The 26,675-nt window shown below is 51.1% G+C and overlaps 1 protein-coding gene across 9 annotated transcripts in view; it reads left to right on the plus strand.

Moving 5' to 3' along the window:
- TNRC18 (trinucleotide repeat containing 18) overlaps positions 1-26,675 on the plus strand; it is an 89,673-nt gene that overhangs the window by 19,076 nt on the left and 43,922 nt on the right. For 7 of the 9 annotated variants that reach the window (XM_048867049.2, XM_048867044.2, XM_048867045.2 and 4 more), the window contains 3 exons: positions 11,810-11,965; positions 15,867-15,992; positions 17,595-19,388. In XM_048867049.2, coding sequence (XP_048723006.2) covers positions 11,810-11,965; positions 15,867-15,992; positions 17,595-19,388 — 2,076 coding nt within the window. Of the gene's footprint in view, positions 1-11,500; positions 11,598-11,809; positions 11,966-15,866; positions 15,993-17,594; positions 19,389-26,675 lie in introns of those variants that run through there. The other 2 variants (XM_075117590.1, XM_048867050.2) reach the window with 2 other exon arrangements.

Genomic DNA, 26,675 nt, shown 5'->3' on the forward strand with positions numbered 1-26,675 from the left:
TTAGTGTGGACAGAAGCTGGCCCTGGTTAACCCACAGGCCCTTGCTGTGGTTCATATCCATATCTGTTAACTTGTTTCTTACAAGATGCATTTTCCCATTGTCGGCCAGATTGCCTCCCCGGTCCCACTCCCTCCTCCATGCAGCAAAGCTATTCCGAAGCAGCTGCGTTAGCCTTGATGCTGCATAGGGCACTGCTCTGCTGGGAAAATGGTAGGTGAACCTGCATGACAACAGATTCCTGGGGCTGCCCCCCAAACCTGACTGTGGGGGTATGCAGTGAACCTCCCAGGGCTTGGGCACCTAGAAGCTGTGACTCGTCCTCAAACCTGTTGTCAACTGCAAGCATGGATTCCACTACCTTTGGGCCCTCTGAGGGTGTAGAGAAAGGGCAGGCTTTACCTTTGGGTGAGCAGGAAATAACAGGCTGGTTTTAAAAAAAATGTTAATTTTTTGGTGATGCTGCAGACATATAGATAGTGGTGTCAGCATAAGTAGGAGATCTCTACCTGTCTAGATACTTGCATGGTAGCATGGTTTAATGGGTAGAGCATTGGGGGAGACTCAGGAGACCAGGGTTCTGTTCCCAGCTGAGCCTGCTGAGTGACCTCAGGCAAGTCACCTCCCTGCTCTGTGCCTTAGTTTCCCCATCTGTAACATAGGGATAGTGACACTGGCTTTCTTTGTAAACCATTGTGAAATCTGCTGACAAAAAGCATTGTACCAAGCTAGGAATTAAAGGTTCTTGAGGCAGGGACTAGCTTTTTGTTCTGTGTCTGTACAGTGCCAAGCACAGTGGGGTCCTGGTCTGTGACTAGGGCTTCTAGGCTCTATGTAATACAAATAATAATAATAATCCCCTTTTAAGATGTACTCTCTGAGGCACATGGCCAGTATCTTTAAAGGGGATCTGCTGAAGAATCATCTCAAAAGGTAAATCCCATGCACAGCTGTTTGGTTTACTTTCATGTCCACTCACCATCAGGGTCTGCTTAGCTCTGAAAATAGGGTTTGTTGGCCAATTGTTACTGCAGCCTCAGCAGAGGGAAGAAGGCACCAGAGGATAAAAACAATAGATCACAGAAATTCAGATTAGAGAGATGGAAAAGATCAGTTAGGTCCTCTCTGTCTAAATCTTCCTGCTAGGGCAGGATTCTCATTGAATATATTGTTCTGGTAGGTGTCAGTAGGTGGCGCTGTTACACATAGTTTTCTAAGGTGTCTTTTTTTCTGTGTCTGAGCAAAAATATGTTCAGTCTTGGGAAGACATGGTTATGGAGTTACATTTTGTTATGCAAAGTGCTGTGTAAATGCAGTGGCCCATGGCATGGGAGCAGTGAGACCAGCAGAAGAGCTTTGCTCTTTGCCTTTAGCTCTGATTAGAGTCAATTCTTGAGGCTGATTTGCTCTCTGAGAATTTGGGCATTGGTGCTAGGCTGAAATTCCTGGGAGAAGAGATTGCCCTGCATGCTGTTTGACCACCTCTGTTCCAGGACTGGTGTATTTTTGTGTGTATATACAAATAAAACAAGTTACACTTAGAATATAATCAGGCTCCACTTCCTTGATTTCTTATCCAGTTGGGAAGCCAACCTGCAAGGCCTTGCACATATGCTACGGCTTGGCAGAAAGGTGACACTAGTGTCAGGAATTGGAACAACAATATTCCGACTAAAATGTGAATTGCCTTAATTTATCCCATTAGGTCTAGGACCATTCTCAAAATTCTCTTCTCCCTTGGAAGGTTTCTGTTCTCCAGATACTTGCAGAGAGTTGTCACTAATATCTATTCCATGTGTCCTTAAATGAATCTTTAAAAATTCCATCCCTCACTATGCACTTGGCTAGAAAGATGTTCAGCAAAGAACATTCAGCACATAAAGGCTTTCCCTTCCAGGCCCCAACAGTCCCACCAAATCTTTGAGAATCATGGCATGTATGAAAGAAAAGGAATGCATTTGAACAACGATTAGCTGGTTCAGTGTTCCAGCAGCGTTCCCTGGGGTCAGTGACATCTGGTGTAGTGGTTGTGACTTTAATTTATTTTTTATTGTCTGCGCTAGATGCATCTCTTAGCACATGGAACCTTTGGCGCTAAGGAGGGAATAAATGTTATTTGATGTATGGCGTTTTGCATTTGAAGTCCTATTTAAGGACGGATCTAATATAAAAAAAATCTTGCTTGCTGTTGGTGTGTGTCCTTGCGCACCCCTTTGTGGTTTTTCAGAGCAAGGCTGAGGCGGGCTGGACCTAAATTCCAGGCAAGGCCCCTAGATTCTGCATCACTCTGGTGGAAATTCTGGGGCAGTTAGGATTAATTTAAAATAGAAGTTCTTGTTGAATTAAATAGGAGATTGAAGAATGCAGTCAGCTCAGTAGCCCCCCAGGCTATTTAAACTGAACTGGGAAGTTGCCAGGGGAGAAGCTGGAAGTTTGAGCTCTGAGATGGGAGACCATTGGGCACTTGGGAAAGTTTTGTAGATGAATTGGGATTGTGAGCTAAATGCTTTTAGGGTCTGTCTACACCTGGAGTTATTCCAGAATAAGAGCATCAACACATGTAGTTAATCAGGAATAGTTTATCTGCTTTAAATTCATACCCTACTTTGTATGGGATTAAATTGCATGAATAGACAAGTCCTAACTAGGTGATTTTGCTAAAATGATCAGCAGTGAGATAGTCACTTGTTGACAATGACATTGTCATCTTTATATTTTATAATTAACACCCAGCTGAAATGAATGTGGGTGGTTCACACCTCTTTGAGCTATTGTGTCAGGCTGTTTGCACACTCAGCGCAGTATACGATTCCGCCACTAGATGCCTCCATGCTGCATAGAGTTCCAGGCAGTGTGGTCCCTGGTAAACAAAGGAGACAGAGTTGAAGCTCAACCTTGTTTGTGTCTGTGGTTTGTCTTTTTAAGGAGGACCCTGACACTCAGGAGACCTCACTTAACCATGTGTCACATATTCAAGGTTTTCTTCAAAACCATAAGGACTAGCCACTCTTCCTTTCCCCCGTCCTCCCTCCAAAAAAAAAAAAAAAAAAAAAAGACAAAAAGCTGAGATTCTGGAGCCAAGGGGTGAATTTTTAAAGTAAACCCTCTGATCCCGGGACTTTGGAATAAGATTTCTACTGCAGTCATCCACAGCAGGCTTTGCTTAGAGGGTCCTGGCTGGCAAACCGGCTTTGTTGGGGTTTTTAGTCTAGCAAAGCTGCAGGGATGAGGAGAAACAGTTCAAGCCGCTGATTGTTTGCCATGGGGAAAGGGAGTGTTTTTGTAGGAGGAGTCACTTTACAATCACTGGGCTCTGTCGGTTGGCATAAGTCTTGTGCCCCTGTCAGCAATGGGCATTAATCAGTGGCCTGGTTCTCTCTCCCTCCTCTGCTGCTCCTGAATGTGCCTCCATGGGATTGGCTGTTAGCTGCTAAGGATGATGCCATTGTTGGCTTCATGAGCATCATAGGCAAAAGGAATCTGATCAATCAAAGCAACAAAGCATCCTTCAGATGCTGGCTTTGTCAGCCACTTTGTGGTTTGGAAAGAGAGTTGGGGGATAGCAGACGGGAAATTCTGTCATACTAAACTGAAGCCTTTGCTGCCTATTTCACGGCTCCCAAAAGGGGGGCAGGGTGCCCCTCAGCAATGCAGATTTCTAGCCTTAGAATTATGCCCAAATTCCTCTTTTTGGGCCAAAGAGAGGCTAGGGAATTGGCTCACAGCTGGTGTGAGATACTAGCAGCTCCCACTGTGTGTGGAGTAAACTGGGAAACTGAGGCAGGAAGGCTAGGTCGGGGGATGAGCCTTGGGATATTAGTTAAAACTCTTGCTTCCCTACAGAAAGGCAGGAGCAGGATACAAGTCAGACTGAGAGTGTTGTAAATCCGGAGCGGCTCAGGGAAAGCCATCCAATACCAAACAGATTTATTGGCAATGCAGGTAAATGGGCCACTGAGCAAGAAGAGGCAGCTGAGTGTTTCTAGCTTGCAAGGTCTCAGTGCAGATGCAGGCACTGACAGACACGCACTGAGCCTGCCCCAGTCCTCTCTTTCCTTGACCTGTGTCCAAACGGCTGGCTGCGGGCAGAATGGAGAACTAAAGAATGGGGAAGTGGTGGTGAGTTGGAAGGTACAAAAGCCCTCCGCAGATTGCAGGGAGGCTGGTTCAGCTGTTTTTAATTTCCTGTTGCTCAATGAGGCCTTCACCAAGGCCATGGAATGTGAGGTCCCAGTTCCATCCTGCCTGAGAAGCACATGTTGATGCCTGGCTTGGCTGCTTTCTCTTCTCCTCCCTCTCCTCGTTTGCTCCTGTCCTCACGTTCCCCCCAAGGACCCTTTTCTTGGCCCAGGCCTCACAGCTGGCTTCTTGCTTGTTAGTTTCCCTTCTTTATGCTAATCAAATCTTTCCTTTTAGGGGAGCAATAGTCTGCTGGGGAAAGCTCAGGCCTTGGAAGAGCTGGGTTGTAGTCCCACTTCTGCCATGGGCTTCCCTATGGGACCTTGGGCAAGGCCTGACTTCTTCAGCTAGGGGTGCTCCGCACTTGTGAAAATCAGACTCTTAACCGCTTGTGTTCTGTTTCTGCATCTGTAAAATGGGACTATCACTCCAAGAAACTGGCTAATACGCATGTGGGGAACTGAACCCAGGTTTTGGGCTAGCACTCCTACCCACCTGATCATTCTTCCTCTCCTCCTCCTCAGTGTCGCTGGGTGTGTCTTGCTTCCCCTCCCTCCCGGGAACCAGCAAAATATCACGGGAGTCTCATTAGCTGTGTCAGTTGTGGGGCGAGAAGGCTGGAACTTTTATGTCGCAAAACTCTGATTTTGTTGTCCATGGAATACCCCTCTGCCTTTCCCTAGACTGGGCGTACGAGGCTCAGGGATATCTGCGGTGGGTCACGGAGTGAGAGTGTTGTACGAAGTCACTGCATAGCATTCAGCAAGGGATAACTGATGCAGAAGTCACTTGCAGAGCATGCTGGGTAACAAAGCCACCTCTCTACCCATTGACTAAGGGACTTGCTCTTTCCATACCAGAGCAGGTGAAAACAATAGTCAGTACTGAGCAAGATGAATTTTTTTAATGGTCTGGGTCCAGACTCCCTAGTGTATTTGAGGCAGGAGTCCATGCAGGGCTGTTAACTTGCACCAGCTCGTCAGGTGGGGATTTGGCAGCAAAGGGACTTGAAGCACCAAAGACTAAGAATGTGAGACCACCTGCTCAGCCACGCAGTTCATTTATGTCAGGAAGATCTCGGCAGTTTCCAGAGCCCCCGGAAAATGAAACATTGAGTTAAATTGGTCTCCTGGCTACCTGTCAAGGGGCTGTGATTGAAACTTTCACTATGCTCCAGGGGATATGCAGGATCAATGCCACAAATTGGCTCTTTGAAGCCATCATTAGCCATGGGACATGGGCTGATAATAAGGCAGTGTCGGATGACTTTAGGGGGGACTTTGGCATGCAAAGGTTGGTGAACTTGGGGTGCTTCTAAGGAAGGTCTATGGCAGGAGCTATTAGAATAGCTATATGGAGGTAGACTGGTACCAAAGTGCAAAGGATATAGGAACAGTCACTAGCAATGAGCTGATGAGACAGGGTTTAGTTCAGCCTTGAATGTGCTGGCACCCGTGTATCACTCGTTGCCTTGTATATGGCACTGAGTCAAACAGCCTCGGCACCTAAAGTATAACTAGAACTGACCCGAGAGACAAAGGAGGAGGTGGCAAAGATTTACACTGTCCTGCAATCTGTCTCTCAGCTGTTTGCAGCCATTACGGTGGGTGGGCGTGTGAAGTAGCTGCTGTTTTGAGCTCTGCAGTGCTGCTGGCTTGCATACACTGGCTTGTGTATCCCAGAGCAGATACAGGGAAGGGGAGATGGTTTCTATTAGGTAATCTGCCTGAAGAATCTGCTTTTCTGTAAAATGCCAGGTTTCAGAGTAGCAGCCGTGTTAGTCTGTATTCGCAAAAAGAAAAGGAGGACTTGTGGCACCTTAGAGACTAACAAATTTATTAGAGCATAAGCTTTCAGTGGAATTTCCACTATATTTTCCACTGAATGCATCCGATGAAGTGGGCTGTAGCTCACGAAAGCTCATGCTCAAATAAATTTGTTAGTCTCTGAGGTGCCACAAGTCCTCCTTTTCTTTTTCCGAATACAGAGTAACACGGCTGCTACTCTGAAACCTGGCAATTTACAGAAAAGCAGATTCTTCAGGCAGATTACCTAATAGAAACCAACAAATTTATTAGAGCATAAGCTTTCAGTGGAATTTCCACTATATTTTCCACTGAATGCATCCGATGAAGTGGGCTGTAGCTCACGAAAGCTTATGCTCAGATAAATTTGTTAGTCTCTGAGGTGCCACAAGTCCTCCTTTTCTTTTCTGTAAAGTGATCTATGGACATGCTAATTGCTCAGCTGCCCATTTCTGGAGTGTCTCTCGCTGGGGCTCTTGCTCTCTCTGCAATTTTTTTTGTGGATTCCGTTATTGGCCTGTACGTGCTCTTCTGCTGGGCCTGCCAGTTGGGAGGCTGGATTTCAGGCTATGAGTGTAACGTGTTTTTGTCCCATGTGGAGCTTGCCAGGGTCAGAAATAAGCTTGCTGCTTCCTTTCTGCTTCCAGCCCAACCCTACTCACCTGGCTCATCCTGAGGACGGAAACAGACTGGTGGGTTAACCCAAGTGCTTGGGAGGAAAAGGGCACATTGGGGTGGGTGTGACACTTCAGAGATGGGTGTCAGATGGGTAGCTGGCAGCCAGTGAAGTAACAATAAGCTTCCATACTATCATCCAAGGAATCCATTTGCGCTGATTAGGCCTCAACTGGAGAACTGTGTCCAGTTCTGGGCTCCATGTTTCAGGGAAGATGGGGACAAATTGGAGAAAGTCGAGAGAAGAGCAACAAAAATGATTAAAGGTCTAGAAAACATGACCTGTGAGGCAAGATTGAAAAAACTGGGTTTGTTTAGTCTAGAGAAGAGAAGACTGAGGGGGGACATGATAACAGTTTTCAAGTACATAAAAGGTTGTTACAAGGAGGAGGGAGAAAAATAGTTCTTATTAAAGTCTGAGGATCAAATAAGAAGCAACGGCCTTAAATTGCAGCAAGGGCAGTTTAGGTTGGACATTAAGAAAAACTTCCTATCTGTCAGGGTGGTTAAGCACTGGAATAAATTGCCTAGGGAGGTTGTGGAATCTCCATCATTGGAAGCTTTTAAGGACAGGTTAGACAGACACCTGTCAGGAGTGGTTTAGTTATCAGTTAGTCCTGTCTCAAGTGCAGGGGACTGGACTAGATGACCTATTGAAGTCCCTTCCAGTTCTACACTTCTGTGAGTTCAGAGCATGAATCCATCAGAGTTGGTAATATTCTAAGGGAAGTATTATTACGACCAAAGCGCTTGCCTAAGAGAACACAACGGCAGAGCCAGGACTAGAACCCAGGTCTCTTGACTCCCAGGTCTCTTCTTTAGCCACAACACCTTCCTCCTAAGCAGCTGTCGGCTATGGGTAGGTAGATTCAGTTCTAGTCTCTAGGCTTGGGTCTCCAGGAGAAATGACCAGGAAGGGTTCTTTCTATTCCACATTTTTCCCTGGATCTTTGAAGGAGATTGGGGTCCAGCCAACATGCTGTGTCTGTTTGCTTCCTAAAGGGGCTCAATTTGGAAATGCAGGCTAAGTCTGGGATTTCCAAAGGAGTGTAAGGGAATTAGGCCCCCAACTGCTTTAGGCTCCTTTGGCAATCTCAGCCTAGATCTCTCTCTTTCTTTCTCTTTAATTGGTTTCAGTTTAGACCAAGTCAGATTTGTGTGTCTGGGAGCGGGGGGGGGTATAAAATGAAAGCCTGGGGGCAGGGTTCCCTCTAATTTTTCCCACGCACGCATGTGCGGAATAAATTTTGTGATGTGCACCAATATGGAGGTGATGTGTGACACATCGCCTCCAGATTGGTGCACATCACAAAATTCACGTGGAGGGGGTGAGGTGGAGGGGTTTGGAGTGTGGACGGGACTCAGGGCTGGGGCAGAGGATTGGGGTGTGAGGGCTCCGGCTAGGGGTACGGGCTCTGGGGTGGAGCTGGGGAGAAGGGGTTTGGGGTGCAGGCTGCTCCAGAGCAATGGTGTGGGGAGAGGGCTCCCCCCAGCTCTCTCTCCCTACAGCAGCACCTGGGCTGGGGTGGGAAAGGCACCTCTCCCCCAACCGCAGCAGGTCTGGGGATGGGATGGGCTGGGGCCCAGGGGGGAGAGGTACCTCTCTCCTGGCTGTGGCAGGTCTGGGGCTGGTGGGGAGAGGCACCTCTCCTGCAGCTGCGGAAGGTCCTGGGCTGCAGGAGAGGCATCTCTCCTTGCAGCAGCCTTGAGCGCTTGTGTGGTGTTTAATAGGCTGTTGCAGCTTAGAGGGAACTCCACCTGCGGGCTGCCATTCTCTAGACCTTTGGCTGAAACCCCTGCTTGTCCCTAGAAGATGCTTGTCGCATCCCTACAGTTCTCCTATCTGGTGGTACAACTTGCAGTCTCTGCCCTGGAGGGGGGTAGCAGAGCCAGGGGCGTTGTGGGTCTGGATCGAAGTGTGCCCACATTCCCTTTGCACAGCCGCAGCTGATGCCGTGTGTGGCTCTCTCTGGGCCTCCCTTCCTTATAGGCACTAGACTCTCCGTAAAAATACTGAACGTGTGGGAGCTACTTTGCCAGGGGGCCCGAAGCGGGGAGGCATTTCATCGAGGGGCATGTTCCAAGTTGGGAAGGGAGGGGTTTATACTAGAGTGTATAAGGAATGCCCTATCCTTATCACCGCCTGGCCCAAGAGCTGCGGGCTCTGCACTCTGCATGCACGGGCAGGGGGTATGAATTATGGATGTGTGTTTGCTGATAGATTAGTGCTATATTTTCTGCAGTTTGGCGGAGCCTCAGATTGTCTTTTGCTGCAGCTCTGAATGCTGGCTAACTACAGGGCTGTATATTTCCCTGTTCATGTCTCCATGCTCTTAGGACACGCTCTGGCATCTGCTCCCCCATTATCCATCCCAGGCTTTTATCACTGTGAGAGACAATGGAGGTGGAAATGTCAAACAGCCCCCCTGAGCTGGGTCGGTTGGCTCCAGGTGGCCTGAGCTGTCCTTTGCACTGTACATGGAAACCACCATTTTCTGTGAGAGAAAATCTGGAGTCTGCAAACCCGGAGAAGAACAGCTCTCCGGAAATGTTGAGGTGGCAGACTGGAATGAGGGTCTGCTAATGCCGGATCCCCATGCAGTGCTCCCGCATGTTGATCCTAGAGTCCTCTGTGATCCCCTTTGATGTAGAATCTTTCGACACGTAACGGCAGGAAGTTTGTAGAAGGTGGATGGATCCTTTTCTATTAGCTCATAACAAGAGATGGGTCTGAACGCAACTCTCAGGTATCTGAACCCTCCCCATCTCCCCAAACCATGGGGTGTTGGGAGCTGGATCCAAATTGTGCTAAGTGTGAGTCCCAGTAGCCTTGATGGTTCGGGGGATAAGAGACACCTGCCTGGTCCCTTGCTAACTCCGAGCATGAGACCGGAAATGCAAGTGGTGCAGGACACTAGGTTGGCAGGTGACTGCAGGTAATGAGTTCTAGGGCTCAGCACCACTCCTGGCTCATTGTCCAGGTGGTGGTGCAGGCATGAGACAACCCCTGGCCTTTAGTACACCTTGCGGCCCGGACTCCGAGGCTGCGTATTTAGTGCACTTGGGATTCCTCTCTCTTTCTTCCTCGGCTGGGAAATGGAGCTTTTTAATGTTTAACTGGTTGTCCAGCCAAGTGAGCTGTTTGTGTCACCATCTCACATCCCAGTTGCTGTTTACAGTGATCTAGGGGAGAGGGCACGGGCACATCTGCTCCTTGCAGGCCTTGGCTTGGGCCTGCGCCACTTCTCTCTCTGATCTCCCCACTTCCCGCCAACACGTCCATCCATCAGAAGAGCTGCTCAAGAGGCCAGCACAGCATCGGCCGTTAGCACTATTTCATAAGAGGCAGAAACCCCATAACTGGCCAACCGGCGGCATCTGTGCACATGTGTGGAGTGGGGGGGAAAGTTACTTAATCTCCTGCACAGCCTCGGAGGCCACCGAGCTTCCGGCGAAGAGTCTGTGGCTTCTGAGGGGAAGGGATCGCTGCAGCACATGGTGGTGTCTCCCCACACCCTCTCTGTGCATGAGCTGTTCCATCTGTGGGTTCCCTGTGCTGGCTCTGTGGCTGGCTCTGTCCCCGCTGCCCCGTCGAGACCAGGGATATCTAGGCTAGCCTGCTGCCTCCCAGCTGGTTCCAGGAGCCCCGTCCTGCGCCAGATCTCATGGGCCGTGGGTCGTGCGTCCTGAGTCCTGCTTTTGCCTGGCATGGCCTTGTAATGGTTGTGGTTTGGGTCACGAGCAAGGAGCCTGCATGGAACGGAGCGCGGGGCCAACAGGCTTGATTGCCTTGAGTGGTGGGGATGAGTGACCCTCAGTGATGCCCGGTTTCTCTCACATCTGCCTCTAGGTTTATCTCCGGGTAGGTGCCTTTTTTTTTTAAAGGTCTTGTTCAGCCTTTCCGACATCTACCAGCTTTTCCTATCGCGGGGAGCTGGCTGACAATGCTCTGATAGCCGGCCCTTACGAGCCAGGGCGACAGTCCTTGTCTGCTGGGGGGGAGCTGTGCAGCGGCGGGTGTGCGATTCCTGGAAGGTGCTGGGCTCCAGCGGCGCACAGTTCCGCTGATACGGGCGCATGCCAGCAGCGTGTGGTGCATTGTCTGGCTTGGGCACTGGAGCCGCCCGCCTGGGGAGGCTCTGGCCTCTTCTAAGCACAGGGAGAGCTTGCAAGTGTTTTCTTTTCCTCTGCCATCATTTCACTTAGCCCCTATGCTGAATGGTCCAGGGATGGGTCTGCATTTGCTGGCGGAAATAGCCTGCAGGACAAAACTCAGAGGCTGCTCCGCTCTCAGCGGGTTTGAAATATGAGACCAGAGGGGGCAGGTTGGATCTTTCACTGCCCGTCCTGATGGAAATGGCTACGCGGTGATCTCACTCACGCGCACTCCCTGCTCCTGTTTCGCTGTGGGTCCGCGTAGATTTTGGGCGATCCTTTCTGAAGACTTTCTTCTGGGGACTTTTAACCCAAACTGGGTCTGGCTGGGCATATCTGCCTCCCCACCGTACCAGTCCCTCAGAGCAAAGAGCAACCATTGCCCCCGTTGTGTGTGTGGTTTGTGTGGTTGGCTGTATTTAATCGTCTGATCTGTCGCATCTCCTCTCGTTGGTGAGTCCCCGGGCCAAGCCCTCCCCCTGCAGTTTAGAAAGCAGAGCAAAGATGAAGAGGTTTTTCGGCTGGGCTGACACAGCTGCATCCACCAAGTTCCTGTGCTAACCGCTCTTGGCGTGGTTTACGTCTTAGCCGTGCTCATCCTCGCAACGCCCCCGCCAGCAGGTCCATTTCATTGCCGCCGTGTTACAGCAAGGGACACTGAGGGGCAGCAGTCTTGCCCAGGGAATCAGCACGAGAGCTGGGGATGGGAACGAGAGAGCTGCTGCCTGCCAGCCCTGCTCCCCCTGCACGGGCCCATGTGTCCCCTCTCGCTACAGATCACAAGGGTTTGTGGCCAGGGGGAACCAAGTGGGAACATGCGCCTAAGCCAGAGACTTGCTTATTTTGCAGGGCTTTCTCATTAGGCCTCCTAATGGGCAATAGAGGAGTGGGCACTGGGGCATGGCAGATGGCAGTGGGAGGGGTGCAAGCTGGGAAGAACCTCTGCTTTAAAGCTGGTACCTAACCCTGACTTTCTTCTCCATCCTCCCCCATTCAGGTGAGGCCTTCCTGGGTGGGTATGTGGCCAGCGGACTAGGGACCTCCTCCACGCCCCATGGAAGCCCTACCCCTTTACCCTCTGACCTGTCCTTCAGGTCACCCACCCCCGCCGACCTACAGATGGTGCAACTCTGGGCTGCTCACTCCCATGAAGGTAAAGAGAGAGAGAACCTGAATGCTGATGGCAGTGGCTGATTTCTGGGGCTGCCCCCTCTCCTACCGAGGTGGAGGGGAGCGTTGCTTTCAGAGCATCGTTCAGGTGGGAGATGGGGTTGGGTCACCTTGTGGCCATAGGTGCTCAGTAATAGCTTTTTGCCCCTGTGCAAGCTGGCAATGCCCCTGATGCCACGGGCTAGGGTCGCGCGATCAGCTGGAGAAGCAGCAAGGTAGAGCTTGTGGGGACTGTTGAGGTGTCTGTTGGCCCAGGATGTTGTGCTGGATTGCAAAGCTTTCTGCTCCGTTGACACCAGGGGGAGAGGGCCATGGGTTGCCCCCTTCCCATGCAGAAGCCTGTGTCTGGGGTAAGCTGTATGTTGCTTGTTGCAATAAAGCCTGTCCCTCTGGCCTTGCCACATGGTGCAGGGGCCAGCGAGGTATCCGGTGTCTTTTGCCGAGGCCACAGCCGGCAAAAGGAGCAACGTGTGTTAAGCAGTCGTCTGACCTCCAGATCCCTACTTGTGTCTTCTCTTGTGGTTGGTGTGGGGGTTCAGTGGGAAGCTGTGTGTGTGTACAGGTGCGCAATGGATGCATCCCCCTTCCCAAAGAGGGTTTTCTCATCATGTGCTCATTCTCCATTTTTTCCGCTGGCTGCTGGTGACGATGTAACCCTGTGCTGTGATCTGGCTTGGTTGGGCAGGATTTGGGACTTCTCCATCCCTGGCTAAGGGGAGGAGGGGAATGTTTCCCAGACCACCAGGCTTGCTGTGCCCAGCAGTTCAGTGGGATCCTCCACAACTGTGTGTGTCTATGAGAGAGAGAGGCCTGGCTGAGTGCTGTGTTCCCAGGCCTGGGAGCTAGGTGCTCCTCCTGGGGTCTGACCATCATGCACACCTGTCTCACAGGGTATGCTCAGGGTTACCCGAAGCGCTAGAGACATTAGAGAGGGGCTCAAGTGGCAGAGTTGGGATTTGTGTCTTGTGTACACGTTGCGGTTGTTTGGATCTGGGTTTTACCTTGGTCCCTTATAAAGATAGGGGCCAATCTGCAAAATTCAGAGCCTGGTGCAGGCTTCAAGCACCCCAACATTCGGAACGTTTGGAGCAGGGGTCCTGTCGCAGCCCCTCTTTGCTGTGTGAGCCCCGTGTTCTGGCCTGGGCCAGAAGCCACCTTGCTGGCGTGTGTTCGTTGTGTCTTCCCACCAGTGCATGGATTCCCCTTATAAAGCCAGAGCAGAGGGGAGATCTTAGTGACTGCGATTTGCTCTGGTCACCTGAACTCCTTCCTGAGTGGCTCCCTGCCTTGTGCGCCCATCGCCTCCCTTGTTCTGGGGGCCGTAGAAAGCCCGAGACGTTATGTTTTTGTTTTGCCTAGGGGGAGGGGGAATCGATACGTGCGATTCAGGAAATTCAGCAAGTGGCTAGTGAGTAGCAAACTGATTCCAGGTTCTTCTTATGCCTCTGTCTTTGAAACTGCCTTTGCAGCCGCAGCGTGGAAAGGGGGATCAAGGTGAAGTAGCCATCTCTGGGCCACTGACCTCATTCAGTTCTACAGTCTGGATAGATGGGACCTCATAGGGCAGATCTGTGCTAAAAAACTAGCCATGTTCAACAGCCAATGCAGAAAACATCCCCTGCCCTTGTTAGAACCAGGCTTCAATCACACATGCTTACTTGGGCTTGAAGACTGTTTGATCCTGTCCACTCCAGCAGCGTTTTTTCCTTAATTTCTTACCAAGGCTGCCACTTGTGGGAGTTCTGGCAAAGTCGCCAGTGTGGACAGGCTGCTAGAAAGTCCTGCATGGGTGGACCTGCATCAAGTGGGAGATCTTCAGGAAAGAAGCCTGGATAAGGCCCTGGTGTAGAGGTGACAGTGGGCGGTGAAGAAAATGAAACAGTGGGTCATGGGATGGTGCCCTGCATGTACCCCCTTAGAGCAGCTACTTCTTCAACACCTTCTTGGCACCATTCCCACACGGATTCGCCTCCCCAAATATTAGATTCTGTGCCTCTCCCCATCCCCACCCCCCTTTCCCAAAGGCCTGGGCAGATGCCTGGTGGGGACAGCTAGGTCAGCCGCGAAGTTGAGAGCTTACCACTTTGAAGAGCATGCGTGGAGAGTATTTGCTCCCATGTGTTGCCAAACTTTCACTTGATTTGCGTTCTGAAAAATGTCCGCGTTCTCATGACTGATTCTGCTCTGTGTGCAGAACTCCTACGGACTTCGGTTGGTTTTTGCACACAGTAGCTGTGGAATTGAGACTCAAGTGGTTGTTTGCAAGGGAAATGGGTTTGGGTCTCCTCCCCTTACTGTAACCATGGGCCCTGCCAGATGGGACACTTTCAGTCATTTGTTCCTTACCCCAGTTCCTGGCAAGGGAGCGTGATCTAGATGAACGTACTAGTCACTAATCTAGAATAAATCTCCTAGTTGCATCAGTGCTCAGGAGTTACGCAACTCTGTCCAGCCCATGGAATAAAAAGGCACATTTCGCAGTCCACACACAGCCTGAATGTTCCTGTGTGAACACTTCATGGCTTGCAAAGGGCGTACATGCGATGTTTTTATATAATTATGCATAGAACTGTAGCAAATCTGTCCCACCTGGGATTTAGCAGTTGTCTCTTTGCTCTCCACTTCAGCCACTTGAAACATCACAGTGACTGCTAGGATAAAGCTCTGGTCATCCTGCTCTGAAAAGAACTTGGGCCAAAGAAAGATCTCCATTAGGAGTGAGCCATATAGGGGTTATAACCAGGGATTGGGGGTTTTGGTTTTAACCAATAAACACCAGTAAAACACCCCCAGTACAAAATAAATGAAATCACTATTCATCCAAAACACATCAGAAAAATACCAGAAATAGTTACTCAATTTATGTTGACTTCACTCCTTTCCCAGTGCAGTTCGTTTACATAGGTGATGTTCCTGATCCCAGGCTTATCTCTAAGAGCTTGTTTACACTGCGCAGTAATGTGGACTACGGCCGTATGATTTCTAAAGCACAGTAATGTGTTGCACGTTAATTGATCTGTGTAGACCCTGCTGGTGTGTGCTAAGGGTGCTCTAGTGTGCTTTAATGTAGTGCTGTTTGAAACAGAACTACGTGTATATACAAAGACAAAGCTAATTTTTTGACATCTACGTAGAACTCAAAAATTGTTAAAAGAAAACCAAAACTAATAAACCTTGAAAAACAAGTTGTAACACAAAAATGAAGCAGGTTGGATTCCATTCAGTAGGTGGCAATGGTGCGCATAGCCAGTTCATCAGTGTGCCTTGTGTAAATATATACATACCAAAAGATCATGAACAGCGTCTAAATAATTTGAAATATTAACTAGGTCGTCCAGATGCTGCTCTGAGCACAGGCCACAGTTACTGTCTGTCTCTATTCAGATTCTGTTGTGGCTCTTTCAATCCGTTGTTTTATGGATTCTCAACGATATTGCTGCCACAACACTGGTTACAGTGGGATTGCTGCGATGGGGAGTTTTGTTGCAAATTTTGACACGTTGATCACTCCTTGCAGCTGCCTATGGAGTGGGGCAGTGCTTACATCACAGCGGGATGGCGACACACCTGGTGCAGTAATGCCTTGTGATCTGAAGCCACAGAAGTTCCTGACTTCAAGGGGAAATATCAGGGCAGCAGGCAGCGCCCCCTGGTGGGAGGATCTACATGGTGCTCTGGAGCCCTGGAGTATGAGTCTGACTCTCAGCACCCTGCAGCCTGGCGTGACACAATGGGTTGTTCAAGCAAAGCCGCCTCTTCTGGTGTGGTGCGGGGCGGGGCGGAGGGGGGGGGGTTGCCAGCCATAACAGTCTGTAGCTCTGCGGGGTTTGTTCCAACACAGGGAGCCGGCTGTTCTGAAACATGTTTCCTCTTCTGTTTTTCAGGCTTCTCCCATCTGCCCAATGGGCTCTACCCGTCGTACATTCCCCTAAGCCACCTTGAGCCCCCCCGCAGCGGTAGCCCCCTCCTGGCCCAGCTGGGTCAGCATAGCCTCTTTGAGTCACAGAAAGGTCAGTCTGCTTGCATCGGTGTGTTTGGAACTGGGGTTGTTGTCCCTCTCTGTGCAACTGGAACGGGCTCTTCCTCTCTATCCTCGCCGCTCCTTCCCCATCCCCGTCCTCTGAGAGACCTCTCCATCCACCCTCCTTACCACTCCCTGAATGGAGGCCCAGCCACCAACATAGCCACACCAGAGCGAACCACCAGCAAAGACAGGTCAAATCCTCTGGGCACCAGTGCGAACAACCACTGCTGGAAATGGGGGTTTGCTGCTGCGGTGCAAATCACAGCTTATGGGGGCTTCCCCTGTCTGCCTGGGGTCATCTGTGACTCTAATTAAGACAGATTCCCATGGTGGCAATCAGATTTCACCAGCATGCTCTTCCATGTCCGGAGATCCTCTGCCCAGCAGCCAGAGAGAGTCAGCCTTTGGGTTGCGCTGATCCCTTCCCTTCCCCTGCTCCCTAGAAGGGAGAAGCCTCTGCAGGGCAGCCCTTTTATAAGGAAACTTAAATACCAAAGGGCTGATGCCGTTAGGGACAGGTCCATCAGCCTAGCCTCATGAATTAACCCTTCGATGCTTGGAGCTGGCCCATCCCAGTGACCAGCTGTGTCTCAAAACATATCTGTGCTCAGCCCTGGACACGTCATGCCATTGTGTTGAAGGGGTTTCCGGCCAGGCTGACAGTTGCGGGAGGGGAGGGATGGGAGAGCGGGACTTGGTGGGTGTCGTTCAATTCACACCTGGTGCGATGGGGGCCTGAACCTCAGCCCTGGCAGCCAGTGCCCTAGATTGTCCCACGTGAGCCCGTACCAGGCTACCTGCCAGCCGTCAAACCATTGGAACTTTGTCCCAGTCCCTAAAGGGTTAAGGGGGGGTGTGCTGTCTGATGATGGGTGACAGGAGGGGTCCCAGCTGAGCCCAGTCTGGAGTTAAAATGCAGAACTACAGCTGCTGGCTGGGTGGTGCTCCGAGAGCTGACCCTGGTAGGAGGCTGAGAGGCTGATCTTGAAAAGTACCTGGAGACCCCAGAAGAATCTTGACCAATCAAATGCGCGTCATTAACCCTTCACAACCGTAGTTATCCCATCTCAGCCCTTTCACCCGGGCTCCATATGAGCCACACACTCTGCGGGCTCTGTATGAGCAGGTTCTTGGGTTGGTCTGACTCGCCCGTGGTGCCCTCCCCTTCAGAAAAAGAGAGGCTCGTGTGCCCCTCCCTTAAAGTCTCAGGCAGTTTCTCCGTTGCATCACTGCAGGGCAGGTGACCTGGGGGCCTATCTTTGACGGAGGTGCTGTGATTGAGGGGGGGATTCTTGGCAAGATCCTTCTCCCCTTCAGTCTGATGGTTGGGATTTGGTGGGGCTTGGATGTGTTCTGGGAACCCCACTAGACTCCTGGCTCTCTGCTAATGCTGAGGACTAAAGGTTTGGGATTTGTCCTGCCCCCTTGCCAAGAGCATCTAAATGCTCGTCCCATATTGGCCTGGCCCCATTTTCCCCATGTTGGTGAGTCACAGCCGAGCGTTTTTGGGCTCCTAATGGGAGCAGTCGTGGTTGGGAGTCTGCAGTGGAGAGAAACCAAGGTAATCTTGTTCCATTTCATTTTGCAGATGGATTTTACTTATCTGGCCACGCGGGACAGTCTGCCTTGCACCCCCAAGCCCCCGTCTCGAGGACAGTGGCCAACCACACGCCAAGCACCCTGCACCGCGAGAAGGACCTCGGGCACCTGCACAAGAGCTCCAAAGAGGGCCTGAAAGACACCCCCGGCAAGGAGCGGGCCTGTCGGAGTGACCTCTCCCTGCACTTCCCCAAGAAAGATGGCAAGCCGAAAGAGGAGCCCAGGCCTCGCAGTGTAGTGGATCTGACCCAGGAAGCCAAACCCGACGGCGACCGGAAAGGGACTGGCTTGGAGAAGCCAGTGAAGGCAGGGGAGCGGCTGTCCCCGTTCCTAGCCGAGCACATACCAAACCGGGGGGCTGGCAGCGGGGAACCAAAGTCCAAGAATCCACTACAGACCTCTTCGCTCAACAACTGCAACGGCGGTGGGGACCCCATGCTGAAAGCTCTCGGGAGTGAGCAGGACCGCTGTGCCAAGGACCCCAACCGCCACGACGAGAACATGAGGCCTTCTGCTCATGTCCACTCGGACAGGCTGAAAAGGGGTGACTCCGCCATGACCCCGGGGGGCGCTTTGCACATCTCCTGCAGCTGCCCCTCCCCGCACCCTTCCCAGCCAGGGAAAATGACGCCCTCCTCTGCGTTCCCACCCCAGTCTGTCCATTCCAGCATGTACACCATCTTCCCGCCGGCCAAGGAGCCCGGGCGGGAGCACAAAGTCGTTGCCCCCACCTTTGTGCCTTCGGTCGAGGCCTACGATGAGAGGAATGGGCCCATCCAGATCGCCTCCCAGGCCCGGGACAACAAAGCGAAGGACAAGGACATGGGCAAAGTGGGTGTGTTGCAGTCACCCACAGAGCGGGGTCACACCGATGCCTCCCGCACGCTCTTGTCCCAGGACTTCTCTTGCCACAGCGATGCCAAAAGGATGGAGGCCCTGAGGGAGAAGGGATCCGTGATAAGGGCCAACTCCATGGTGCTGAAGAGGCAAGTGGCTTCGGAACCCTTTCTGAACCGGCCCGGGCTGGGCTCTCCGGAAAGCAGGGAGTTCCTGGCCGCCAAGGGCTTGCTGAGGGCGTGCCCGGAGCCAGAACACCGCACCTGCGAACGAGACCGCTTCCAAAGGGCCGGCTCCAAAGAAGCAGCTAAGGTATATGGCACTTTAGACTCTTCCAGGCAACACCTGGACCACCGGCAGTTGAAGCCGCCCGAGCACAAGTGGAAACCCTTTGAAATGGGCAACTTTGCTACTACCCAGATGGCCGTGCTGGCCGCCCAACACCACCACGTCAGCCAGGTGGAGGAGGAAGTCAAGAAGGCGTACCTCGACCCCAATGGCCTGCAGAGGTCTTCAGCAGTAGGGTCCCGGGGCACGTCTGACGTTCTGCACCCCACCTCCCACAGCGAAGGGTCTGCCATGCAGAGCCTCATCAAGTACAGCGGCAGCTTTGCCAAGGAGACGACCGCTCGGCAAAGCAACGGCAAGAAGAGCCCCTTCGGCGGGCTTGGCAACATGAAGCTGGATTCCGCCCAGCTGGGCACCTCCAAGATCCAGCAGCTGCTTTCCCAGCAAGCCGGGAAACAGTTGAAGAGAGACCTGGAGAGACCAGAAAGTGCCAAGTCCTTTGGCCGCGAGAGCATTGGCTCACAGGGCGAGGTGGAGGTCAGGCACCTGCCCGTGGGCATAGCGGTAGCGGTTGCTCGGCAAAAGGACAACAGCAGCAGCAAAGTGGGGCCCAGCCTGGCCGACCGGGATCGCTCCCTCTCCCTGAGCAGCATAAAAGGTAGGACCCTGGGGTCTGTCTGAGAGCCTTGAGATCCCTCCCGTGGGACTGAACTCTGCCATGCTGGGGTGTGCCCAGAGGGGAAGGATGTATTGAGACACCGAGGCTGATCTGGGCTCCCCTCTCTAGGCTGCCTTTGTGGATCGGGGGGTGAATGAGAACAGGATGGGGGCAGAGAAAACTAAAACCTAAACGCTGCTTGGTTGGCTCAGGGGCTTGGTTAGAGCCCAGGGAGCCTTTCCTCTCCAGGGCACTGGTGTGAGTCCAGCCATCGTGGTAGCGAGAGCTGCCCTCTGCTGGCCGTACCGCAGAAGCTGAGTTTGGTAGCCTCAGTCTGCTTCCCCGTGTACTGCAAGCCAAAAGTCTCCTGCTACCAGGGAGACTTGCCAGCTTCCCCTTGTGAGCAGCCTCTGCGGGAGGCAAGGGATTGAAGGGGCGCTGGGAATCCTCCCCTTTCATGCCTCCAAGGCCTTGGCAGGGTGAGATACAGGAACAGCTTGCCCTGCAGCTGCCTGAGCTGTTCTCATTCTTGGGATCCCACCTCCCCGTCCTAGGCCAGCAGGCGCCTGCACCTGGTTCCAGTGAGCCTTACAGGTTGGAACTTGCCACTCCCCAATAATACTAGGTACACCTCGTACCCATTATTTAATCTAGAATTATTTACAACTGGTTTACACCGAGTAGGACCCTACCCTAAATTCAGCCCTTGCTCAGGGAAGAGACTACATTGAACATAGCTCTTGTCTGCTAAGACCGAATTGCTCCATTGCATTAGTCAAGCCAGACGGGACTGAATTCAAGCTAGACTAAGGGTGCTTGGGGAGGGTTTGCATATGTAACTCCCTCCATGCATCAGTTAAAGAATAGATTCTCCCAAGATTGGGAGCTAAATGCAGTCATCTGCTGGGCTCTTGGCTCGCTGTTAGTCATAAGGCCTGATGGACAGACATGGAGCTTCACAGCTTTAAAGCCAGAGGGTTGCAAACCTGCCATTCGCTTCCTCATTTAACTTGTGGAGTTTCTTTTTATATCAGGCTTCTTATGTTCATTCTGTCCTGTGTCCTGGTTGTGATGTGGCCACCCCCACCCTGAGCTACACAGAAACAAACACACTTTCTCTGATCATTTTTAACAGGTTTCCTTTTAAATCTAGCACCCCGCCTATTTGATTTTCACTGCCTTTTACCTTTCGGAGGTGCAGAGATCACCAGAGGGGGCTGCTGCCTGACTGAGTTCACACCTTGGGCCTTGTTTTAAATAGAAGCAGGGCCGTTTAAAGAGAGAACCTCTGAAAACTCATACTTGCAATTGGTCCAGCTGGCCACTGGATGCCGCTGTTGTGCAACACAAATATGGCTGGGAAGCACACCTGTTGGTGTGTGCAGTGAGAAACAAATGACAAATCCCTTCCGGAAGCTAATGGGCTCAGTTTTGGAGGGGTAGCGGGAATGGGGTTGGTTAAAGCTTTGGGATCAGTCTTGAGTGCCCATGAAAACAAGGCGGTCACTGGTATTGGTTAGAGCCGGGGTTGGTGTACAAGCTGCCACCTGCTCCACAGAACGGGCCACTCTCCTGATGGAAAACCCTGGTGAGCTGTTGGCTCCGGTACCTTGGCTCATCTTGCCTCCCGCAATGTCACACTGGGAGAGAGGTGGTCTCTGCAACAAGCCCCCAGCTCCTTTAGGGTTTAGCTGCTTGAAACCAGCCATCCAATGACACCTGAAAACAAGCCTGAGGCCAAGCATAGCTTATGGAAGTATGAATCACCCTCTGCAAAAGATGCCCTGGACCGAGAGCCATTTTGGGGCCCAGCCTCTGAATGCCCTTGAGGAGCTGCCCCCTGTCAAGTATGTTATAGCAATCCACTCTGTGGCAAAGGCACTGGTAGCCATCATAAGACTTCCCGAAATGCCCAGAATAAAAGGCTGCAGCTCTTGGTACGAACAGGTAATTGGCACTCTCACACCACCAACCACTGCGTGGACATCCAGAAAGTAGCTGGGGATCCAGAAGGATCCCCAGACTGAAAACCATCGTGACATCAGCTCTAGTGGAGGGGCGGAGATCTTCTCTGCCACTTTGGCCAACTGCTTCCCTACCTACCAGTAGTACCCCAGTTTTATCTGGATGAAAACCTTCCTTCAGATAAGACAAAACAACTGAAAGCGTCCTGGTGCTGGAGACCCCACACTTTCACTGTCCCGGCCAACAGCCTCATGTGCAATCAGACAGGAGGAGCAATGGGATGGAGCACAAAGGGCAAATGAACCATTGCTATCCCCAAAGGCCCATCAGCAAGCAAAGAGCAACTCAAGTCTCTCTGGCATAGACCAGCAGGAACATTTAGGCCGCTCAAATAAGGCCTTGTCCCAAGCCAGATCAAGTCAGTACCAGTCTTCCCACTGAATTCAGTGGTGTCTGGCAGGCCCGTTCCCTTCATAGTCTGCTATGATTAAAGCTGGTCTAGAGTTTTCGTTTGAAATCTTTTTGACAAAAAATGGCTTTTTCATCAGAACAGAAATTTCTCTGGGAAATGTACGTTTTTTGGGGGTGAAAAACCTGAAAATTTTTGTCAAACTAAAAATCTTTCGGCTGTCAGTCACTGAAAACAGACAAATTTCAGCTGGGGGGACAGCGCAGCAGATTTTCTGTGAAACCAAATAATTTGTGCCCTGAATGTTTCAGTTTTTAGCTGCTGAAGACCAGAAATCGAAGAGTTGTTGGGCTTTTTTTATGAACCCCTGAAAAATTTTACTGAAAACTTTTTACAAGAAAGTGGGGTCTCTTGTCAAAATGTTTTTGCAAGGAAAAAGAAATCCCCCTCAGCATCTAATGGCATTTGCTTGTGTTTCCAAAGTAAGGTGACCAGATTGAGGGTGGGGGATGCACCCATTCACAGACCTTTCCTTAGTTGTATCTGGTTAAAAAAAAAAGCAGATTAAGCCTACACAAGCCAAAATCAGAGTGTCTCCTGGGGTGAAGAGGTGGCTTGCACCAATTTAAGTTAAGCCGATGCAATGTCGTGTAGAGCGGCCATGAGTGCCCTTACCTGGCTTCCCAAAGATATTGTCATGTTAGGAATCTTATTTTCCATAATGAATCTCTCTTTTCTACTCTGTTGGTTCCCCAAGGTATGTGGATGCCTTTGCCTATACCATCCTGCTCTCCGAGTGCATTTTAGAGCTGTATTGATGCATCTCTGAGATGCATGCTCCCAATAGAGTAAACACACAGTCAGTCCAAAGGGAACAGAACTGGAGTCAATCCTCCTGCAATTGAATAGAGGGGTCAGAGGGGATAATGACCTTGTGTTTCCAGGGTCTCCGGGCGCTGAACCATACACTAAAATCCACTTCCAAAAAGATGCTCCAAATATTGTAATCCCCCCCCCACGCCCACGCCCTCATTGCAACAAAAACAGACCCAAGGGATTGCGGACAACAAGGGGTAACAAGAGTGGGGCTGTCAGGGCTTCTGCTGAAAGAACGCCTGGTTCAGTGGGGAATGGGTCCAAGAGCCTAGCAGGGAGAGTTGGGGCTCACTTGTACGTGGATGGGAACTCAGCTAAGGAGGAAATTAACATCTTTTTGAACCATTCCTGCTTTATTGAGAGGCTGAAGTGCTGGGTTATAAAACCACACTACTCCTTTGCCAACTAAACTGACCCTGTTCTAATCTCTGTGTCCCCTGACCTTGCCACCGCTCCTCCCTATTCTTCTTCCTATTGGCACCTCTCCTCTGTCAGCCCGCAGGCCAGTACTCTCCCTGTCAGACCTCCTGTCTGAGCCAGGATTGATTGATTGATTGGCAGTGCTGAGGGAGCCCGAGTGAGACAAACACGTTCATTCAGCGTAGCTTTTTAATTCTCTGGAGGGGCAGAGATTCATCACCCCTGCCATCACACCTCTAGCCCAAACCTTTGTCCGGAGAGTCATATTTCTCTCTGTTAGCAGCCTCCTCCCCTGTAAGCCCCCCATTCCATTCCCATAGCCCCCTTCCATCTTTCCACGCTCTCCTCTGCTGTGTCTTGAGCCATCAGAAGGCCTGATAGCCAACACGGGGGGCTGTTTGTTAAGCCATTCAGGCCCTCAGACCCTCCCAACCTGCATTAAATGTAATTTACAGAGCCAAACTAAAAGGCTGCAAACAAAGGTTGAATTCTAACAGGCCTCTGGGTCTGTTGCTAAGTGATGGAATTGGCTTTCATACAGAAAACAAGGCCGTTCTTTTTCTTTCTCTTCCCTCCTTTCCCCTTGTGCGCCAAGAGAGATTCTACTAATAACATTAGCTTGCTTGCGCTGAGTGGACGGTGCGTGAATGTTTAGACCTTTTAAGAAAGAGAAAGCAGGCTTTAGTTGGCTAATCTGTAGTATTTGGCAAGTAAAATGCAGGTATTTAGTACTCGGCATTGGTTGCCAAGGAAACAGACCTAAGCTTTTCCTCTGTGCATAAGTGATTGAATTTTGTATGCGCTCCATGCGTCATGTTCATATAGATGGACAAAATGGGCATTCACAGACCGGGACAATCACTGGCTTGTACAGAAACGGGACTGTCCCCTTATGGGAGGGGGAGTTATGTAAGCAAGAATGAGTTGCAGGGAGGGGGTTGGTTTAAAAACAATAAAAATAAAAAGTAAAAGCCCAGCTATAACTAGTGGATCTGAAATAATATAGATGGCTAAATAAATAAAATAAAATATTTTCTGCAAATGAAAAGGCTGGGTGGTGGTGGTGGTGAGGGGTGCCAAGGAGGGAAAACAGCCCGAGAGGCCACTAGCTAAAGTTCTGTCCCAATTCCAGCTGCCAGAAAGACGGCCAGGCCTTGATTAAAACTAAATAAATCAAAAGCGCTCTGAATGGAAAAACCTGGGCGATTGGGTTGCGGGTGTGTGTATGTTGGCTACATTAGCAAGCTCTTAAAATAATCCCAACCCTGAGATCAACTGGCGTTGGATCACAGCACAGTGTTTAGCTGTAGATGAGCAGAAGCCACACTTAAGGTGGGATTGCTGTACCCCCCGTCGCCCCCCCCCAACCCATGCTGCCAGCTAACTTGCTGGATGTCCCTGGAAAAATCCATCTCCCCTCCTCTCTTTTCCCCCTGCTCTGCCTTCAAAGACCATCAGACAATCCCCGGGGTGTTGCCTGTTTGAACATGGGGAGGAATGATGGTTCTCCCAGGACAGCAGGGAGAAGCATGAGGGCATGAAGCAGCTCAGCACAGAATGCCACTGGAGTGTAGCTTTTTACAAGCCAGAGAGAGGATCCAAATGCCCTGCCCATCAGCCCGTCCCAACAGGGCCTGTGCGCTCAAACTGTGCTCCTGAGGGATTCCGCCCCGGAGGGGGCCTGTCTCTGTCCTCTGAGAAGTCACTCGCGGGGGCAGCAAAGAGGATGCTGCTCTTTTCATTGGGGCATGGGGCATGAGGCTGCCATCTCAGCCTCTGTTCCGTGCCAGCCTCAACCCCACTGGGCCGGCCTTTGAGAAGCGTGTGGAAGCCATTAAAACTAGGGAAGGGGTGGTTAATGGGTGCCAGAAGCTGGCATCCAGCGTGATCTGTCGGCTCAAGGAAGCAGCGGCCTGTAGAAGCTAGTGTCCATAAAGTGCAGTGTCCAGCCACGCTTTGAGCCGTATGCTGGCACCATGTAAAGCCCCTTGAGAAGGCTGGTTGAGATGCTTGAGAATCGGGCTTGCGCCTTTCCGCCTGATGCCCACTGGAAGCAAGCAGGGGGAGAAGGTGGGGGAGATGTTGTTTCACTACAATATTTTTCCTGACAGTAGAAGCTGAGGGAATTGGAATCTTGACAGCTAAAAAACACAGGCTGCCCAGGTCTGCGGAAATACACAGCGGAGCCTTTCCTTGAAAGGATCCTTGTCAGCAGAGTAGACTTGATGTTAAGAGATGCTTCCTGGTGCACCAGTCCCAGCCAGAGGGGCCTTGGGAAAGGGATGTAAATGGACAAAGGTGCGGTTCTGTGAGGCAGTGCAGCATGGCTGCAAGCCGCCCTGTTTCAAGGGAGGCAGCTATTAGGAGTTTGGACCGCCGCCGTGAGTGGGGCCTCACCAAGGCCAAAGCTGGGCCTGCTAAAGGGGACCTGCGTGTGTCTGGTCAGGGGAACAAGGAGGCATCATAGAATATTAGAAGAGACCTCAGGAGGTCATCTAGTCCCCCCTGCTCAAAGCAGGACCCACACCAACTAAATCATCCTGGTGCCATTGATTTACTGGGAACCGGGATGGGCTTTATTAGCCCCCTCCTACCAAAAAAAAGGTACTAGGCAAGGGCAATAATGAAGTGCGTGTTTGTGAGAGTGTAGGGTTGGGGTGGGGATAAGAGGCATAGGCAAAAGCTTTAGAAAAAGGGGTGGAAAATGTAAGGCAACCTGAGCTAAAATACCCTTGGGTCACAGGAATTGCCAGACTAGATCAGCCCTGATGTCCATCTAGTTTCCTGTCTCTGACAATGGCCAGCACCACATGCTTCAGAGGAAGGTGCAAGAATCCCCACAGTAGAGCAGGACAGCCTGCACCCCGTGAAGGTCTCGTCCTAATCCCTAACAGAGATTGTCGAACAGCCTGAAGCAGGAGGTGGTTATCCCTTCCCGAACTCTTCGTTTGCACTCGTCGTTAGAACTCTGGGTACTCTTGGGTAAGTGTCCAGTGTAAGTGCCCAGTCCCTCGTTGGATCTTGCTATCTTATCCTAGGCCCTAGTGCTGCAACACCTCCCTATGTCTGGGTAGAGTCCCTTTGAAGTCACTTGGATTCTGTGCAGAGACGAGGGCTCTATGCTAACAGATTGCACTGCAGGATCAAGGCTGTTGCTTCTCTGATGGCTATTGCTTTTCTGGAGTATCTGTGTCCTAGCTCTCTCCCAACACATGTTGTTGGGCACAGAGTGCTTTTATCAGAGTGGATGCATGCATAAGGTCATAGATTTGTAGACTGTAAGGCCAGAGTGGACCATTGGGATCATCTGGTGTGAACACCTGTACAGTACAGGCCAAAGAACCTGACCCCAGGATGGCTGCTATAGTTCACGCAGATGATGTGAGCTTTGTGCAGATCGCATAGAATGAAATGCAGTCTGGACTTTGTCTTTTAAGAATCAGTTCCTCTTGGACTTACCTCCCTTCTCTTCTACCTTGGCAGACGATTATAGCAGGAGAGTGGAGGGGACAAACTTAGCTAAATTCAGTTGCTTGAAAGTACATATTTCAAACCACACAGGACTGGGACGGGAATAGTGTGAGAAAATAATCCCCAAACCCCAGGGTCCCCATTTA

The sequence above is a fragment of the Caretta caretta genome, chromosome 10 (assembly GCF_965140235.1).
Source record: "Caretta caretta isolate rCarCar2 chromosome 10, rCarCar1.hap1, whole genome shotgun sequence".
NCBI lineage: Eukaryota > Metazoa > Chordata > Testudines > Cheloniidae > Caretta > Caretta caretta.